Source organism: Thermobia domestica, chromosome 2 (genome assembly GCF_964235325.1).
Source record: "Thermobia domestica chromosome 2, izTheDome1.hap1.1, whole genome shotgun sequence".
NCBI lineage: Eukaryota > Metazoa > Arthropoda > Insecta > Zygentoma > Lepismatidae > Thermobia > Thermobia domestica.
Genome location: NC_137455.1, coordinates 361,085,912 through 361,106,702, shown reverse-complemented (window position 1 = coordinate 361,106,702; position 20,791 = coordinate 361,085,912). Strand labels below are relative to the sequence as shown.

The window sequence follows — 20,791 nt, the reverse complement described above, 5'->3', positions numbered from 1 at the left end:
ACATTTGAATGGGCCCCCCAAATTTACAGAGAAATCGGCGCCCTTGGTAATTACCGATAGAAATTTGATATGCTTTTGCGGGACATCAAAGGATTTTGTTTGATTTGATTTGAGTTTTGCGTTCCTTGACATGCGAGACATGAAAAGATAGAATAAAGGGAAGACATTAAGTTTTGCTCTAAGGGAAATCATCAACAGAGACTTAGGAGATGATCATAACTGTTTTCCGCGAGAAAGTCCCATCTCGTGATCTTGTATTTGAATGGTACTCTCAATTTTTAGGATGGACATGAAAACGTTTATGTTTACCTCAGAAGTGGACACCCGTTAACCAGTCGTTCAGAAGATAATGTGGAGCGTGATCGCGACCTTCTGCAGTAAGACCGCCTCTATTGCAATGTTCTTGATCGCTTGCTGAAGCGAATTTATTGTGTAAGACCACACCTGTTTAAGCGCGGCAGCTGGTTCCTTTTGCATGACAATGCCCGTCTTCTCTCAGCATTAATTTTGACACGGTTCTTGGGGAAATATGGGATCTCTGAGTTGGTTCCTCTTGGATGACGATATTCGTCCTTGCTCAGCATTAATTCTGACACTGCTCTTAGGGCAGTGTTAGATCCATAAGGTGGTTCTTCTTGGAAGACAATATCCGTCATCGCTCAGCATTAATTCTGACACTGCTCTTAGGGAAGTGTTAGATCCATAAGCTGGTTCTTCTTGGAAGACAATATCCGTCATCGCTCAGCATTAATTCTGACACTGCTCTTAGGGAAGTGTTAGATCCATAAGCTGGTTTTTCTTGGAAGACAATATCCGTCCTCACTCAGCATTAATTATGACACTGTTCTTAGGGAAATGTGGGATCCCTAAGCTGGTTCCTCTTGGATGACAATGCCCTCCTCGCTCAGCATTACTTCTGATACTGTCCTTAGAGAAGTGTTGGATCCCTAAGCTGGTTCCTTCTCTTGCATGGCAATACCCGTCCTCGCTCAGCATTAATTCTAATACTCTTCTTAGGGAAGTGTTGGATCCCTAAGCTCACGCCTCTTACTTGTTCCTCTTGGTTTGGCTTCCGTAGACTATTTCCCATTCTCTAAACTCAAACTATCATACTGAAAGAACAGCATCTCACGACTGTTCAGGGTATCCAGACATCGTTGACGGCACATAGCAACAGCATTCCAGAGAATGACTTCAAAACCTGTTTTAGAGACCTTGTGGAACGAAAAAAAATCCATGCATTGAGAAAATGTGAGGCTACTTTGAATAATTCTCCTTAAGACATGCTTCAGTAACTTCATATTTCCTGGTAACAGCATCACTCCTGAAACTTTCTTCTCAAACGTCGTTAAGTCGATTTTGAGTTTAACGTCCTTTTCAGCAGTGAGGCTATATGAGACGGGACCTACTGATTAACGTGGAATCCGAAACCACATGAGCTCCAGCCGGCAATCGAACCCGGGACTTCCACTTCGAAGGCGCTTACGCTAACCGCTTAGCCACGAAGGAGCCCATTCTCAAACGTCGTGTATAAAGAAACTATTAAGTAGAAGTTATTTCTCCTTAAAAAAATATGTGGAATTGAGCGTAGGTACGTACACAATATTTGTTCATATAATGACAAAAATAACAAAGCTATTAGGAAGATACACTCACATGTCATTCACTTGTCAGTCGATATTGAACTCATATACGCATTACCTAAGAATAACAAGAAGAAGTCTAATCTGAAATACTTACAAATTTCATAGTAAATTAAAGGTTTATAGTTTCAAAAGTACTTGACAACCATATCCCCACCTAGCGTATATTAAATTAATAGCTAAATTTACATGAAAATTGTTGGTATAATACTGCAAGGGTGATTTTCTTATATTCGACAAACAATACAAAGATATAACACTCAGAGAAATGGCTCTATCTAGGGTTGTCGAATTATTCTCGGTTGGTAAAAAAGTGTCAAGAGATTAGAACTTGAGTGATGCGCATTATCCTTTGAACAAAGTTTCTCCAGATTTGTAAATGAATTATACGAATTTCCGACGGTACTAGGATGAAGGTTCCAGCAACAATTTTTAGCAAATTAGACGCTGCCCAAAAAATGTAGGAGGGGCTGAAGTTACGGGGGGCCCGATCCAACCATATTATAGTTCATTTGCAAGCCTACCGTGAAAATTTTACGGGGAGGCAGCAAAAATTTAGGGGGTGGCGCCCCCTAGACCCCCCTGGATACGGGCCTGTAAGGGCTTCATTTGATCAGGAGAGAGGCAACTTAGTAACTTTGAGTTTGAAAAACATACCCTTTTTTTAAAGGCACTAATTTACTAGTAGGAAATGTGAAATTTCTATATCGGTGGACAATAGTGCCCCCTCCTGGCAAAATCTGAAATTATGCTAGTGTTGCCACGGTGTGGTTTCCCCATCAGAAAGTGTCAAACAATTTTATTGATTTATCGAAGGACGCGAAAATTGACTAAAAATGTGTTATAGATTACTTTATATCCACAACTGGAGTGAGGAGAAAAGAAGTGCTTATAATTTTCAATCGTCGATATTGATATTTGAGCAATAGGTCATTTCAGGTTTGGCAAAGGGGAGGGGGCAACATAGTCAACAGACATAAGACTTTTACTTCTTTTTTTAATTAGTATACAAGGTATTAAAAAAAGAAATAATGAGTATTTCAAATTTATAGCCCGAAACTGTTGTCACGAATAGTTTGTTATAGTTATGGTAACCAATGTTTCTTCTAGACATGTTTTTTGGGGGGCACTTCCCCCCACAGAGTTCTGAGAGTGCCCCCCGGATGAGACGAAAATAATACGTCGATATTATATTAATAAATAAAATGGTACCAGCAGTGCCCCCCCCCCCCCGGAACACTTTTCCTGAAAGAACGATTGTTGGTAACTATACAGAGTGTTGATTAATTCGTGTGTCAATTTCATTTGTTCACTGTGCAAAAGTGGTAACAGGTAAAGCCGTACAATTTGGTGTAACTTTAGACAAAGAACATAAGTTTTGTTTCGCCATAGAAGCATGTCACTTGTACTACAAATTAAAGAGATATAGGGTCAAAGGTCAAATTTCGATTTTTTACTTATGGGACTGCAATGGTAAATTCCGAAAGAGCCTGAAAAAACATAAATCGAAGTGATAAAGAAATAGCTGCATGGTATGATTCTATGTCGCAAGCCGACCAAATATGCGTCAATCAAGTGTCAAGGTCAGAGGTCACGGTCAGATCAAGGTCACAGGTCATCTTGAGAACCCATTTGAATACTCTGAAAACAACGCAATGTCCGTACCTCACCATGTCAAATGGGTTCTCAAAGTGACCTGTGACCTTGATCTGACAGTGACCTCTGACCATGACTACTTGATTGACGCATATTTGGTCGGCTTGCGACATAGAATCATACCATACAGCTTTTTCTTTGTTATCACTTCGATTTACGTTTTTTCAGGCTCTTTCAGAATTTACCATTGCAATCCCATAAGGAAAAAAAAAAATCAAAATTTGACCTTTGACCCTATATCTCTTCAATATTTAGTACAAGTGACATGCTTCTATGGCGAAACAAAACTTATGTCCTTCGTTTAAAGTTACACCAAATTGCACGGCTTTACCTCTTACCACTTTTGTACAGTGAACAAATGAAATTGACACACGAATTAATCAACCCTCTGTATAGTTTCTTATGTCACACCACAACACACAAAAAAGATGCGATAATGAATGCATTGTATATTTTTGGAAATTTGGTATTCCATTTATTATGAAACTAGGAAGTGTCCCTATATGATACTGTGGGCAATATATTGCGTTTTTCATTCTTTTCATATAGAACTCGGGTTAAATTTGAATGTCTCGTACGTGAAAAATCTTACAATAAGGAACCGCCTCATTCCTTTTTCTTCCATTTTAGGTAAAACATCTATAAATGTAAAAGCTTCTGTTTAATTTGTTTTAATGAGTGGTCCAAACACTAAGTTTCACGTGTCTAATCTTCAGGACTTTCGACACATAGATATCTTATTATAATGATTGCAACCCTCACCGGTCTTTCTTCCGACTTAGGACATCTATTCTTTCTTTCTAACACTAGTGACATGTGACATTTCTTCGTAACACATCAATTCCGTATTATAACAGCCTCATTCCATGCACAGGAATCGTTCCATGCAAAACTCATTACCAACACAAATACCAAATTTCATGTCTAACTTTCAGGAATTCTCTATAGATATATTAATGTAATAATTTTCCCCTTTCTCCATCAATTTTCCGGAAATTTTTCCTTAGTGTTAGTTTACGTGACAAATCATACGCCGTGTCAAATTTAAAATTTTCCGCATAAATTCGTTTGGCCTTGGCGTTGGTCAGGTAGTCAGTCAATCACGAGCTTTTATTCTCTATTAAAACAATCATATATCAGTCAGGTGTAAACTAGAAACATTTAGAATTTATGAAGTATACATAGAGAAATTGAACATAATCAAAACATCAAGTTTTCCAATTGCTTTCAGTATGGAAGTAAGATTTTTGTTTCTTTTAACTGCAAAAGACAGTGTTAAAGTTTACTTGTATTGATAAAAAAATGATCTTATTGTAAATTGTTTTCAGGTGGGAGTATGATAATCGGAGGATGCTGCGTAATTGGATGTTACTTTGTTAGAACGGCCATTCAAAATATTGTCTTATCCTGTTTCTTTACTGGTCTTTCTGCTATTGCATACAGCGTTCTCTCTTGCATAATTGTGGAGCTATTTCCTACTCATCTCAGGTACGTATTGTGCTTACCTAAAGTTTGAAGTTTTGAAGCTAGGACTGTTTTAATGATTTTTATAAGTGAAGAACTAGTTCGTCAGACTCGCAATCAATAGGGAGGGAGATGTTGGGTCGTTCTGAACCCATAAAATTTCTGAAGTTCCTCTAAATCACAATACGACATTATGTGGATTATTAACACAAAAAATATATAAGTGATATATTTGTAATATGTAAATGATTTATTTAAATTCATTATAATCTTTTTATGCAAATACGAGTTGAAGAAATTCACGAAACAGCTTGGAATGACATTGATAAGATTTCCAGTGAAATTTTGCACAAATCTTATGCGAATTCCTCTATGATAACATAAATAAACTTCAGCAAATGTAATTGAATAACGGTAATCATAGGAAGTGGAATGGTGCGTCTCGAGCAGCTGCTTCCTGAATATGACATCGATGAATTGAAGGCAGTATCGTGATTAATTGGGTCATTCTACTCAAGTAGCAAGAAAGCTTTTGACCAGTTGGCACGTGCTTGGCTTGTGCTTTTTACGCTTGCACCTTCAACGCATACTTTCGTACAATCTGCCATTTGTTGTACTTCCAAGCGATGTTTTAAACCTTTCGCAGAGCGTCATAGCATCTCTGGACGTTCATTGGCTATTGACTTGGCTTGACTTGTAAAACGCTTGCGTCAAGCTTGAATGGAACACTGAATGCAAGGTTGCCTCCATGTAACTTCGTTACTGGAATCCAACTTGCGGAATGCTTGCACGCTTTCCAATCAAGCTGGATGCAAGCTTGCCCTACTCTCAATGCAAGCTTACAGCAAGCGGTTTGAAAGTTGTTTCTGCTACTAGGGTTTACCATTGCTCGGCGTTCCAACGACCATGAGCACGTGCCCATTTTACTCGTTATCGATGATGCCGTGCAGTTAACATTGGCCTTGGAGGCTTATATCTAACACTGAACGGTGAACGATGTACTCAGACACACTCATGTTTTGTCTCATGTTAAAGTCTAGTTTTTGTGATACAGTTTGCATACTATCCTGTTGTCTCAATCTCGACAGTCCAAGACTATTTCTTTGAGACTTTTCTATTTGGAGTTGAAAAGGACAAGAATGAGGGCTAATTTAACTCAATCCCGAGTGAAATACACATTGCTACGTTTTGAAAAGTATGTTTCATGGCATCTTTCGTGATGAAACGTATTCGCTTTTAAAGCAATATATTGTATATAATTTCTAAGGATTCACAATCACCATCATTGTATGTGTTGAAAATCAGTCAAGAAGAGAGGTTAATTATCGCCCAAGCTCCATAAGATTGTGTTCTAAGTTGTCTTTTTAAAAATGTGATTTTCGTGGAATATGGTATATGTTTTTCTCAGGCCTTACAATCATTTTCAATGTTTGGAGTTGAATTGAGTCAAAAATAAGAATACGAAATTATATACCTTCCACCAGTGTGCGAATTAGATAATCTATATTGGGGGTGATAACATTAGGCCAAAGGACATAGTCTGAAGGTTCAAATTTCAAAATGAGACAATAAATGCCTTACCCCCCATATATATATATATATATATATATATATATATATATATATATATATATATATATATATATATATATATATATGTGTGTGTGTGTGTGTGTGTGTGTGTGACATCTGTAATAAATAAGAGATTTATTAATTTAATAAATCTACCGACAATAACTATGCACATATATATTGTCTGACATACACACACCCCACTAACCCTTTCTGAACATTTTTTAATGTTGTACTCACTCTTGTCCCTGTAGCTCTCTAAGGTTTATTTAGTTAATAATTCGGCTTGAGCGATAGCCATGATCACAAGCATAAAGCATATGTTAATTTTTCCACTCATATTGAAAGCTTTTTCCACTTTGCATTAATACATACAGGTTGCGAAAAGAAACCTACTTCAGTCTTGTGAAAACCACTAAAATTATCAATTAAACCGGACATTTTTTTCTTTTTTTAAGAAAATCTAGATATTAGCCTATCAAATAAGAAATGGATTGTTGCTGGTCCCGATTTCTCACATCAAGGTCAAATCGAAGGCCAAATATTTAAAATCTCTCAATTCAAATTTCGAACTTGTGCTTCTACTTCCCGCTAAAGCTGTGCTCATCACGACTTTTTTTCCCTCCAAATATCGATTCCGTGATGGGCACGGAAACTCAACACTTAAAAATTACTTTACTGTTAGGTTGAAGATGAGTTGATTCACTATGGGCTACGTTATTCAAATAAAGTAAAACATTACACTGAAGTTTTTCAGACAACATTAATTGCGTGGACAGCAAACTGTACAGCGAAAAGATGGAAAATGAAGGGTTAACTTTTAAAAAACCCGCTCCAGTTGAAATGCTTATACAGACACGGACAATGACACGGAGAACAAGTCGTATTAACAAATGCTGAAACAAATCTTGAATTATTCGCTTATTCACCTAAAAATCATCTTCACTAACATGTCGGCTCACTAGGAGCGTATCCCCCAGCGTGTACGTTAACATATACTTACGAGAGAATACCTATATCTCAGATTTTGAGTACAGTTTCAAAAGTTCATTTCCGTAAACTGTAAAAGCAGTGATTACTATGCTAATTATCACAAATTAAATGCAACTTTTGAGTTGCATACACACAACCTACTAGGGAATGAAGACCATGTGCTAACAAAGAGTACACTGGAAAATGAAATAACGTGTTATAACAAAAATTAAAATAAGATGATAATCGATACAAATATAGAGGATGAATATGACATATCCGAACTTCGCCAAGTATGGTAGAAGAAGCTATTTGTTTACTTATTCTTGGCCAACCGCTAAGAACATTTATAAATCTATATGTGGCTTTGTTATACGCAATTAGTACATTCAAATTCACAAACGATGACGAACTGAAGGGTACGAAGGTACAGTTGCAAGTAACAACCGTAGTCATAATAATATAGTTCTACTAAACAACGTTGAAAATAGTGGGTAATTAGGTGGTAAGTAGAAATGACCAAAACTGAACAGTTTACATCGATCATTTCGAAATACAGCTAGAAGATTAAATTTACAAGAAATAACAAAAAATCAGTGAAATTTGGAGTTATACTAAGCATAGTTTGTGGGGGAAAGCGAGAATCCCCGGTGGGGATACTTCAGCTGACTTCTTTGGGGGGGGACAAAATGTGATTGAGGGGGAAAATCCCCCTCATTCCCCCCGGTAATTTGCACCCTGCCTTCCACATCAAGTAATTTACAACTGGATGCTTCGTAAAAGCATGGTTTGCTGGTTGTATTCTCAGTAAACCATACACAAAAGAGGAAACCAAGGGTCGATAGAAGACAATGGTTAATAATAGAGAAGACCTTGCCAATGGTTTGGTAGATTCACTGTTCGAAGTCATTTTATTACATTCCACCTATGTTGTTCTCTCCCCTTTTTTGTGCAACCTATTTGCACTACGCTGGTTGTTAGAAGACCGAAACCGTATCATACATCAACCAGTCAGAAATGACCGTTCTAGGCTTCGAAACTTTATATACCTTTCTTTGGTACCTTTACTTCCCAAGATTGTCAAAGATATTTATCAATTAATTGGGTGAGCCTCAGAACTGCATTGAAACGAATATAAAATTAGGAAATGTTCACTTTTGTACGAGGATTCGAACCTAGATCACCCATTTGGTTCTCAAACGCCTTACTGATAACGCCATTTTGAAAAAAAAAAAGTTCAACTGATCATTCCTTAGTTTCCTGAGTACCCGAGTTTCCTCGTATAGAGTTTTAACCCTTACCAAAATGGACAGGAACACTAATACAAATATATCAAAGAGAGTTAAATTCCGACCATTCTCTCCAGAGTGAATCGAACCTCTAATGGATTGTGCTTCATGGTTCGAATCTGAATGTCCGAAATCATTTGGCTCTTGCCTTTGGCCGTGAAATCTTTCAGTTTAACGTCCCACGATTATGCTTTTCAGAACAAGGAGACAGGAAACGGGGGTATCTCGAGAAGATCCATACAGACTATGTTGTTCACCACAAACTTACTTAGTCGAGAATCGAGCCCGTGACCCCACACACTAGAGGAAAACACTCTATTACTGAGCCACCGTACCCTCTATTACACCTCTTTTCCCAAAGCGCAACACGTGTTGTCTTAGTATAAAAGAATTAATACTGGTCGTTGGCATCGTAATTGGAGAACTGTATGGCGATGCAAAGTCAATTTTCATAAAATGATATTGTAATCAGATTGATGAAGCAGCGATTCATTCTCAGTTTGCCTTCCACAGGCCATGATGGCTTACATTGTAAATCCATCTTAATTCTAAAGACGAAACAGCATCGAATATTCACGAATAATCCATGAGTATAGTTTCCTACAAATTTGTTACATTTAATAACAAATTAACCCTTGGAGTACCAAGATGGGGTCAATTTGATTCCAGCCATACATCTTCTATTTTTTATTGCATTAAAAAAATATATGCTGAAATGGTCTTCTATTAATGCTTCTATAAGAGTCTCTTGAATAATTTTGTACACTTAACAAGTATCGTAGAGTCTAATTTGTCTTTTTGGCTTAAGTTTAGAGTTGCCCCTCCAGTCCAGAGTTGCCCTTGGACTTTGCAACATACAAAAAACAGTGCTTAAAGTATTAAAATTTGTTACATTTCACTTAATTTCAGTACACCGTGGGCTTCACAAAAATTTAAAAGCTATTCGCCATGTTCGCCATATTTTACAACTACTATGCTGCTGAAACCTTCCGCGAATGCTTCCGCATCTGGCAAATAGCACTAACTTCCACATATCTTTTCTCGTATTAAACATAACTCTCCTGCCGAAGTTATATTCGCAAACATAAAATAAAAACTTCAAATTATCATTTCTTACCTCATTTCTCCTGTAAATTTTCCTGATTTTTATAAAAAGCGGAGGGGTAACTCTAAACTTAACCCGTCTTTTTATTTACAGCAATGGAAAATGGGGTCAAAATGAACTTATCTTGGTCAGTCATTGAACAAAGACTTTTCAGTCATATTCCGAGAGGAGGGAAGAAAAAAATTTCTCATTCCGCCAAATGTAGATGGCGCTTAGGGCATGGCATTCTCGAGCAAGCGAGTTTTAGCGCCAACCTCATTTTGTTAGTTTATTTTATATGGGACATTTTCCTCTTTACAATAAATGTTCATTGCTTGTATTGTAACAATAGAATATTCTTTTATCTCTTTGATTTTCTTAGAGTCAAAAACCTATGGGGTCAAATTGACCCCATCTTGGGCATTTAAGTAAAATTTATATTTTGGTACTCCAAGGGTTAATTAACATTATCTTCAGTTGAGTTTAGTTGATTTTGAGTTTAACGTGGAATCCGAACCACATGAGCTCCCGTCATCATTACTTTCAGTATTACATTACTTCAGTTTTTCATAATTTTAAAATGTTACACGTATTCTATTATTTTATTTTAAATAAAGTTTAAAAACGGAATAGTACTCGATTCGGGATTAAAAAAAGAAAATGATTTTGCCTTGTAACACTACCGATTACGCCACGGTAAGTCCGCTATATAAACTTCCTGCTTTAGTAAGTATATAATCACGTTTCCAAGCAATAGCTTGTCGTTTCGAGCCTCAAAAGAAGAGTTTGTTCTGTTTGTTTCTTTATTCTCGATCGAAATCTTAATTATGAAAAGCAATAATTACATGCTTGGCAAAAAATATAGGTCCTCAATTTAAATCAAGAAATGATACGTTGTAAAGCATTTTAGAAGCTATAAAGCAGTTTAGAAGGATACAGCATTTCCATCAATAAATTTTGTGAACAATTTTTCTGATGTTAAAGAGTGAAATATTTTTCCAGTCCCAAATGAAATACATACATAATTAATAAAAACAAACAAACAAACAAAAACATTGATTCAATGGAGTTATAGCAGTGAAAGAGGGATATACTTATGCTTTTGACTGTACCTAGAAACCCGGATCGAAAAAAAAAATGTATTCTCTTATCGGCAATGGCCTTGGCTTTTAAAATCACCTTAAATGGCTTTATTATAATTCATTACTTCTTATTATGATACATCATCACACATACGACGCACGCCTCCAGTGCCGTACCGTTGGACGCAAAATTCGGGAGAGTAAAAAGAAAATAAAAGAAGGAAAGAAAGAGAGAGAGAGAGGAAAAATATTAGTTATGTTCGGAGAATGCATGTGTACATATCTACGTATATAAAATGGAATTATAAAAATAATAAAAGGTGCCGAAAATCAAGGAAAAGCAGGGTTTATTTTTGAACATTTTCTGACGCTCAGCGCCAACCATGGTGGCGCTTCGCGGCTGGTCTGTGGACCTCTCTCATATGCACGGGGGCGCCGTCATATATTTTCGCCCCGGGCGCTGATTTTCCACAAAACGACTCTGCACGCCCCGATTATCACATCTAATAATATGAATCATATTAACAGTTTAAGTTTCATTATCACATTTATGAAGTGGGCATTGTTAAAAAAGCGATATAATTACTCGATTTGAAATATATTACACGAGAGCTGAAATACATATTTACGCAACCGGAACCCGCTTAATATATGTGTGTGTTCTTAAATAATGTACTAATTTCTGAATCCCATTTTCAACCAAAGTCATTAAAAATCTCTCACTGACCTACTACGTAGACTAAAATACATTGTCAACGAATTAAACTGCCGGAGAGATGGCGTAATGGTCTGCGGGCAATTGCAGGTTAAAGGGAAAATATAAAATAGAAATAGTTGTGTATTACAATTCTCAGATGTAGTTTACTTACTGTTTATTTATATATTTTTTAAGTTATCCTCTAACCCTGCTCTTGCCGTTTTCTTACGGACTTACCACCAGACTAGGGTTGCCAACTGGCAGGTTTTTCCCCGGCCTGGCCGGAAATATTGCTGTTATTTTAATTAAAGCCGGTGACCGGTACAAACTTCTTACCAGCCCCTCTGTTACCGTTTTTTCAAATTTGTATCTAGTTCGAAGTATATATTTAAAAAGTAACTTTCACTTTGTAAATCCAAAACTGTCACCTTTCACCATCTATCAACGACTAATATCTTTTGTTCATCTGTTTAAATAATTTTAAAGAGATAACAAGGACTGTATCAGGGAAATCTTAAAATGTACTTGTAAAGAATTTTATACATTTATGGAGACTGAAAAAGGAGATACTTATAGACTTCTTAAAACAATTTCCTGTAGCTGAAGTATAAGTTTAAAGAATAAATTTAATTTTCCAAATCGAAAATTATCACGTAAAGATTAATAGACCCTATACTTTTGTTAATCTGTTTCGATAATTTTAAGGAAGTTGCAGTTACTGGTGAATACAATAAAATGGTCAATAACGATTTCAGTTTCTCATTTAGAACACAATGTATTTATTAAGCTTATTAGTGAATGTACTAAGGATATGCAGAATACAGCTGCTAATGCACTTTTGTTTACTATAGTACATTTCCTTCCCATGGATGGGTCCGAACAGGATATTTCACACTTAGGCCTATTTCATAGGGAATTTTGAGGGGTACCGTTTCTTTTTTCTTTTTTCTTTTTTCTTTTTTTTTTTTTTTTTTTTTTTTTTACTTTCCAGAGTTGGCCACTCTACAGCAGACGCACCTGCCCCTTACTCTGTGATAATCTTTCTCCTTTTTTGCTTATCTCATCTCTCTTTTCGTTTTATATACCCAAGTGCTATGGGGTGGGGCTTGTATGACTTGAGTCCTAAAATGTTTATCTCAGGTCTTAGTTTTCTTCTTGTTATGTAGGTATTCATACATAGATAATAACATAGTTACAGCAACACAATTAACAAACACACAATACACACAATACTACAATTACAACGTAAACTAACATAAATGATCTCACCTGTATGTATCCTGTTTATCTCAGTTAAGTGTAGTACTATAATGATAACTTTGTTTGCATTTTCTTTTTTCCAGGGCATTTTCGATATCTCTTAGTGTCATAATAGGTTACGTAGGAGCGTCCATAAGCAACGTTGTATTTGGATTGCTACTTGATATTAATTGTGCCATCCCAGTTTTTCTAGCAGCTTTTGTTACGATAGGTAAGTGCTAGAATTAAAGGAAATCGTACATTAAAAAAAAAAAAATTGTCACGATGATAACGTGTGAATATTAAGATAAATAGGCCTATTGTATAAATAGCTATTTGTCACGATATTAAAAGAAATATTACATAAAAAGATTGTAACGAATGAGGACTTCTTTTTGTAACGATAAACGCTGAAAAAATATTGTATGAAAAGTTTCAGTTACATACGTAAGTATAAACTTTTGTCATAATAGGTAAGTGAGAATATTAGAAGAAATACTGCATAAAAAGAGTTATTCGAAGTGTTAATATCTGTCAGGAAATATGCTATTCGGAAAACAAGGTAAATCTTACTGAAGCTAAATATTATTTATTCTTCAATCAACAGCAAAGTGAATTCCTCTTCGTCTCTGCATTAACCAATAAGAGAACTGATCATGAACTTGCAATCCGTGATACGGGAGCAGTTAAACCCGTGATCCACTTGGTGTGACTGACAAAAAAAAAGGCAGACTTTGGTAAGTGAACTTCGGGTGATAGTAAAAAATGGCTACTTTTTTAGTTGAAGCAAAGAAAAAGATGTAGGACTTGAACAGGAATCGAACCCGGAACACTTTACACATAAGTTTCAGATTTTACTCACTCTACCACACTAGTTTTATTATTACCTTCTTGAAAAATACAAAATGGACTCAACTAGCTGAGTCTAAACATGAAAAGTACTAGACATAAATATAAAAATCACCAATTCTGGGTCTACAACTATAAATGCAGAGAACTAGAAATAAAGAAATGCAAAAGTAAAAAATAATAATAATAATAATAATAATAATAATATGAACAATGATAATAATAATAATAATAATAATAATAATAATAATAATAACAAAAAAAAAAAAAAAAAAAAAGAACACGAGAGAGGAACTTTAGTTCATGACAAAAGCACTTCTAAAAACCTACTAAAAGAAATCCTTTCCTGCTGCGGAGAATAACATTTCCGGCGTGTACGTTGAAGAAAATCAAAATAAGTGCGTGCATCCAGTAACGTGATATGCCGCTGGAAATATAGTAAAGTGCTGGCTAGCAGGAAAAGCACTGTCCGATGCTTAGTGGGGGGAAAAAAATGAAAGTCCGGCAGGAGCAGATGATCAATGTGAAACTGTGCACTCGGACGACGAGTGATACGACCCACCATCACCTGCAAGGCGTTCCATATCACTGGCGCTCCCTCACATGTTGTAAACCGATGAGCCAAAGTGTCCTCAGAACGACATATAGTACACAAAGCATCAGGTGCTCGTTGTATAGCATAAAGCCGCGCACGTGTTGGGATAAGTTGATGGACTACTTGAAACCATAACACTTGCATATAGGGAGGTAAGATTGGGTTCCAAATGTTAGCCCAGACTTGCCGCCACTCTATATGTGGAAAGTGTTGTACTACTCGTAACTGAGTCGGCTGAGAGGACAATGTGAAGAGAACAGAATATAATGAGCGAGCATTGTGCTGCTGGGGGACCAAAGGCACCCCGGCATAAATCCAATATCGAATAAAGATCAACACATATTTCGGACACTGATCGGCAAATTGAATAAAAGGGGGATTGACAGGGTGAGCGTACTCCGGCCAAAAACAACTAAACCAATGGTTCGTAATAGAATCGACGGATGAAAGACCCACGTAGGAATCTGCCATGAAGAGAGTTTGACATTTGAGACGGATATGAACTAAACCGAGACCACCGCGGGAACGTGAGAGATAAATGGCAGTTCTGGGGATGCGAAAATAGTAACCCCGCCATATGTGCCAAAGGAACAGAGATTCAAATCTTTTGGCGTAAATCTCAGGGAGGGGAAAGACCCGAGCCCTATACCACAATTTAGATGCCACGTAGATATTGATAAACTGAATGCGATGCCATAAATGAAGTCGACGAAATCGGAGGGTGAAGAACAACCCTCGAATTTGCTGAAGGAGAGGTTGCCAAACTTCGTCATAATGGGGAGTGGGAAGGGACGTGAATGGAATGCCTAAAATAGTTAAGGATGTCACATGCGGTATAGGCTGCGTACCTGGGGTAGGAGAGGGTAACTGAAAGCCGTGAAATTGTAACACTTGAGTTTTCTTTTCATTAAACTGAAGACCAGAGCAACGCGAGAATCGTTTGAGAACCAGAAAGACACCCTGGAGAGCAACTGCGTCAACCCCTGTGATAGTCAAATCATCAGCGAAACAATAGATGTTTTGACAAGTAAAGAGGGTAGGGCCTGGGGGAGACATTAGCGCCAAACGATGGAGAAGAGGGTCTATAACTAAAGAAAACAAAATAGAGCTTAAACTACAGCCCTGACGCAATCCTCGTTTTAAGGGAATGAGGTCAGATAGATGTCCATTAATTTGGAGACGAAACGTGGCGGTGGTGTATAAATTCGAAATTACTTGACAGAAAGCTGTGGGAAAACCCCAAGCGTCGAGGGTTAGACGAAGGAAATTATGATCGACACTATCATAAGCCTTCTCTAGGTCTACTGCTAACGCTCCGGCTGGGACACCGCGAGACTGAAAGTATGCAAAGAGGTCTCGAAGAGTACGAAGGGTGAATTGAATGTTATTCGATTCGTGCAGGGCTGCTTGATACGGACTGATAAGTTTCTGTATGATGGGTCGTAATCGGGCTGTAAGAACTTTAGTAAACAATTTCAAATCAACTGGCAATAAAGAGATAGGGCGGTAATCAGCCACAACCTTCGCCTTGGACGATTTGGGTATAAGTGCGACAACCGCAGTATTAGAATGAAAGGGCACATTAGACAACCAGGAATTAAAAAGTGTCACAAGGGTACCACGAAGAATAGGCCAGTAATGACGGTAAAAAGATACACTCAAGCCATCTATGCCGGGAGAACTACGTCCCTTAGACTTATTGAGAACCGCCAAGATGTCGTCAGCCGTAATTGGGCGCAATAGAGCCTGACAATCTTCTGCAGGCAGCCGCTGGGGAATTGCTGATAGAAACTCAGGAGCAAAAAGAAGATCCGAATGCGATGCGCTCGTGAAGGCTATAAAGTGTTGCGTAAATTCTTGTAAGATCTGTAAAGGGTCGGAAATGGTATCGCCGTTGGCCAATACTAACGATTCAATACATGTAGCTCGTCTCTGTCGAAAAAGGCGATCTACATGATACAAGGAAGACGATTCTTCCGGAAAACAATGATATAGATCGTCTGAAAAATACGCCTGCAACGATACTCGAGTATCGATTTGACGCATTCTACGTTTAATATCGTTAATACAAGCCAGATTAAGTAGGGAAGGCTGTGCAGCCCAGAGGTCACATAGTGCCCTATAATAAAACTCATATAGCTGACGATCGTGCTGTTGGGACAATTTCCCTCTCCATTGAAAGAAACTACGGAATTTGGGTTTACAATAAGTAGTCCACCACGCAACCTCCGTTGGAAAATAACGTTGCATTTTACGCCAGTACTTAAAACGCTCGGTAAACTCTTCAACAGTGTCTTCTCTTAATAGCACTTCGTTGTTGATTTTCCAGAAGGAACGACCCCTTCCCGCCGGAAGAAAAAAAGGCAGCTTAAAATGAACTAATACAGCTGCATGATTTGTGAACGATACAGGCCGTGTATGGACAGCGAGGACAGCCTTACCTAAGCGAGCATCGACGTAAATCCTATCTAAGCGACTGCGTGTCGTAGTACAGGTGAACGTCATTGCATGCTTAGAGTGAGATGCTAGAAGAGCATCATGGAGCTGTAGAACTCTCACCAACTCAACTAAGGCATGACAGGGAGGTGATGGCGTGAGCGAATCACGGGCGTCGATCACCGCATTATAATCGCCGGCAAATAAACAATAAGTAAGACCGGGAGGTAATAACGATGGAATGACACTGGAAAAAAATCTTCCCTCTCTCGTGTTTTAAGAAAACCACTAGGGGCATATAAACAAATAATACATATACCGTTAATATAGCAACGGATGGCTCTCCCATCCGGAGATAGCATAACCCTATCATAATGTAGACCCTTTCGTACTAACATCGCGACACCAGTGGTTTTTTCGGAATTCACTATAGTATTATAGTCAGAGAGAAAGTCAAATGTATGAAAAGTTACTTCAGTTAAACAATAAACGTCTGCACGATTCCGTTCAATAAATTGTTGTAATAACGCTAAGTTCTGTGCAGAACTAATTCTATTAATATTGAGTGTAATTAAAGTAAAAGCATTGATCTGCGCCATACTTCCACACAAAAACACTAACAGCAATACAAACAAAAACTTACTTGTATCTCCCATAAAAAGACACTGCAGTAGACAAGAAATGTATAACACATAAAAACTGGAAAAAGAAAGCTTCACCGTGCGAAACACACAGCTCAATGCAACTATAAACACTCGTGAACTGAAGGCGCAAAAAAGAAGAAAAAACACACAATGCAGGCACGCTATATCTCGGAATCGGAGGTAGCACGGCTTTTGAGGCTGTGATCACGTGACTTGGACTGTATTGTACCTTGAGAAGCACCAACAACAGCTGTCTGTTCTTTCTTTTTTGTAGTCGATCTAGATACCCTTCGGCGTTTTTGTTGGGAAGCCGGATCAACGGCAATCATCGTAGCACTGGGTGAGATAACGGAATTGCTAAGAGGATCAAGACCCTGCGAGGGGGGGAGGGGGTCACTTGGACACATGGGCACATCTACATTCTTGAGATTCTCCGAATGTATCGTAGAGACCAGAGACGACTCGGAGGGCTGTTGCTCAGACACCAAGATTTTTTTCTCCTCCAAAACTGACGACATGGTTGGCAATGGTAAAGGCGCGACGGAACTCGTTGGTAAAGCAGGAAACTGAGACTCATCGGGAACACTGTTATCCTTTGCAAACCCAGTCTTAGATAAACTTGGTTCGTCACTTACATGAACGGAAGAAGCCGGAAGTGGATTAGATCGCCATACCTTCCCCAATTCAGTCATTACCACTGGCGGCGGGGTCGGTTTCCCCCCCATAGTACTATTTTTCTTCTTCAAATGACAATTAGAGACGGTATGCGACGTGCTCTGGCAAAAAAAACAAGTAATTGGCTGACCTTCATATGAAACATTCACTTTGTAACCTTGGACGATCAATCTAGAGGGAATATGCTTAGTTAGCTCAATATGTATGACCCGCACACCACTGTCAATGCCTGTAGGAAACGGTGCCGCCCAATACTGTCGTTCTACTCGCCTTACCAATCCATAGGCACGAAAATGTTCTTCCAATAATTGTACTGGAGCTTCCAATGGAAAATCATAAACTCTCACCAATTTCACAGGGTCCTCGGCGGGTAAAATCCTTACGGTACTTACGTTTCCGTCCATGTGAGTAAAGTTCACAGTCTCAGGCACTGTCGAGGCAAACTGGTCATAATCTTTGATTGATTTAAACTTAATATAAATACTAAAAGTTTCTTCATGAAGTTGAAGAGCACAAATCTGGTCAAACAGGCGAGGAAACTTCTCCAACAGCCATTGGTACACTTGACTGGAATTAGGTCGAGAACTTCGATAACGCTTATCGAACATGAATTTGTATTGTAATTCTTTCTTATAAGACATGACGCTCAAAGTCTCTAGACACAGAAATTGGAATCACCACAAATATTAAACGTACGAGCCTAAATAGGCAAAACAAGATGCCACTCAGTTCACCACACTACCAATGGGTGACAATCGTATGAAGTATGCTCCCAGCAGGCTTTGCGATCTGAACTGCTCGAAAGCACGAGCACGAATGACCACACCGTCACTTGGTAAATTCGCGCGTCGTACGGTATATGAGACGAGTGGAAAACTTTAAGACGGTTTTTCTCCGTTATTTTCGGCCATTGCGCTCTTCCAGTTTGTAATATTAACTCTTTAAATGTGCACTACCACCTCGCAAAAAATAGCTCCTAAGTTCACTTACCAAAGTCTGCCTTCTCCTTGTGAGACAGCGAAATAATCATTTTATATATTTTATAACGAGCAGGGACCTGAAAAGGTATGGGCACGCATGATGTCACGCCGTCAATCGTACTTATCTTTGCTTATTGTATGTTTTTAGAAAATGAGAAAACGGCACAGATAATTTCTGGAAGTGTGGAGACGGCATTCCCCCTGATAACAAGAGTACGTATGATATTGCTAACTTAATTCGAACAAACAAGAGTCGTTCCTTCCTCTCCTTCCGCACTAAGTTCATTATTTTCTTTCCCTCTTGTTGGTGTATACGTATTTAGGTACCTTCAATAAATAAATGTCACATTGGAAATCAAGCATGTGAACACCCGACTTCCCCCATACTTGATATCATTAATCTCATATCATTAAATTCTACAGCAATGCTGTAGCTTGATATCGGACACTTCTGTGTCACTGAAATATAGGGTTAAACAGTGCCTGATTAATGAGACTCGGATTCAGATGACACAGTCTATAGTCATGGTCTAAGTGATCCAAATGACCTGGTAACATTGGTGCGAATGGGTCTGCAATAGGTAATAATGTATGATGTGTATTCTGGTATTAACATTAACATAATTTGTAACATAGGAGAATGTGTTCCATAAACACAAAATACTTCGACTTCTGAGAGAAACGAGATTTCTTCAAAGTTTGGCTAACAGATGAACTTTCGTTTATTTAAAATGTACATGCAATAATAATTATATTCATTTTTCAGGTTGCGGCTTATTAACTCTTACTCTTCCAGTTAGGAAAAGTGTTTAAATATGTATTACGATCTTTTCAATTTCGTTCAAATCTCTCCTTTCTGATGGAAGAAGTGCCCTAATGAAGAATAAATACTTAATAATAGAAGAACCAAAGAATGTATGTTATATAATTTGAATGAAATACATTCATTATCTTAAATCAATTGAGGACAATAACTGATAAAATTACTATGTAATACAATGGAAATCAGTTTTGAATTACCTACTTTTAGAGAAACTTTTGTATTTGGTATATTGTAGTAAATTATAATTTAAAACAGAACAATGTTATTCTTTTTGTGTAATATTGTCTGTCCAACCTACCTATTACACGACGAACTTAAGAATGTCGCTTTTGCTTGAGGATGTTAAGTGTTGTCTTTACTCAGACCATATGTAGCTATATTTTCTACGAGCAAGGACAGCGAATCAGTGGCCAATAAAGAACACTGAAACAGATAGTTAGCTAATCAAGATATCCGAAACTACTCCCTGATATCCCCAAAATGATTGCTAATAGTCACTGGTGGATCCTTAGGGTGGGCGGTGGAGTGATTGCTCACCCTAAAAGGCAACCTTTTTATAAGCCTATATATAAAGTGGATCATTAATCTTGATACGAACTTGTAATTTTAAAACTAGTTGACAAAAAACGCTTGTCAATATGGACAGGGGGACATTGTTCGATATACTCATTGTTACTACCAGGTTTGCAGTGTTTCCAAACCACCATAAAGTTGTATTTCTTCAATTTCATCTATATTGAAATTATTCACTAATATTAAAATAAAAAGTGGGTTGGCTTAGCTAAGAGCATTAACAAAGTTTCAGATATCAATTCGATGCCAATTTACGCTGGAATTTATAATAAAAATTATAGTGAAATAGATAAGGCAAGTCGATTATGGATATATTTATAGGTACAGTCTTGTCCGAGAAAACCTGGTCAGCCACCTTCCTATGAAAATCCTCGTGGACTCCTTCGTGACTAAGCGGTTAGGGTACGCGCACTTGGCGTGGGAGCTCCATGGATTCCACGTTAAAGCTGTAGGTCCACGTCCCATATAGCCTTGTTCTTGAAACAGGTGCTAAACTAAAAATCAAATCAATGAAAGCC

At 37.8% G+C, this 20,791-nt stretch overlaps 2 protein-coding genes across 2 annotated transcripts in view; one reads left to right on the top strand and one right to left on the bottom strand.

Annotated features, from left to right (window-relative positions):
- Positions 1-19,951, top strand: part of LOC145678823 (synaptic vesicle glycoprotein 2B-like) — a 90,753-nt gene extending 70,802 nt beyond the window's left edge. The window contains exons 9-11 of the mRNA XM_081749369.1: positions 4,628-4,787; positions 12,803-12,930; positions 19,644-19,951. Of these exons, the coding sequence (XP_081605495.1) occupies positions 4,628-4,787; positions 12,803-12,930; positions 19,644-19,690 (335 nt within the window). The 3' untranslated portion in view covers positions 19,691-19,951. The remainder of the gene's footprint in view (positions 1-4,627; positions 4,788-12,802; positions 12,931-19,643) is intronic.
- On the bottom strand, positions 12,798-18,627 carry LOC145678824 (uncharacterized). Its single transcript, XM_081749370.1, has 2 exons — positions 17,222-18,627; positions 12,798-12,937 (listed from the first exon to the last, which is right to left on the bottom strand). The coding sequence occupies exon 1, from the start codon at positions 18,536-18,538 to the stop codon at positions 17,384-17,386; it is 1,155 nt and encodes a 384-aa protein (XP_081605496.1). The 5' UTR covers positions 18,539-18,627; the 3' UTR covers positions 12,798-12,937; positions 17,222-17,383.
- Positions 19,952-20,791: the final 840 nt, after the last annotated feature.

Coding starts and splice junctions, on each gene's coding strand:
- LOC145678824 (XM_081749370.1), bottom strand. CDS start 18,538: ATGTCTTATAAGAAAGAATTACAATACAAATTCATGTTCGATAAGCGT.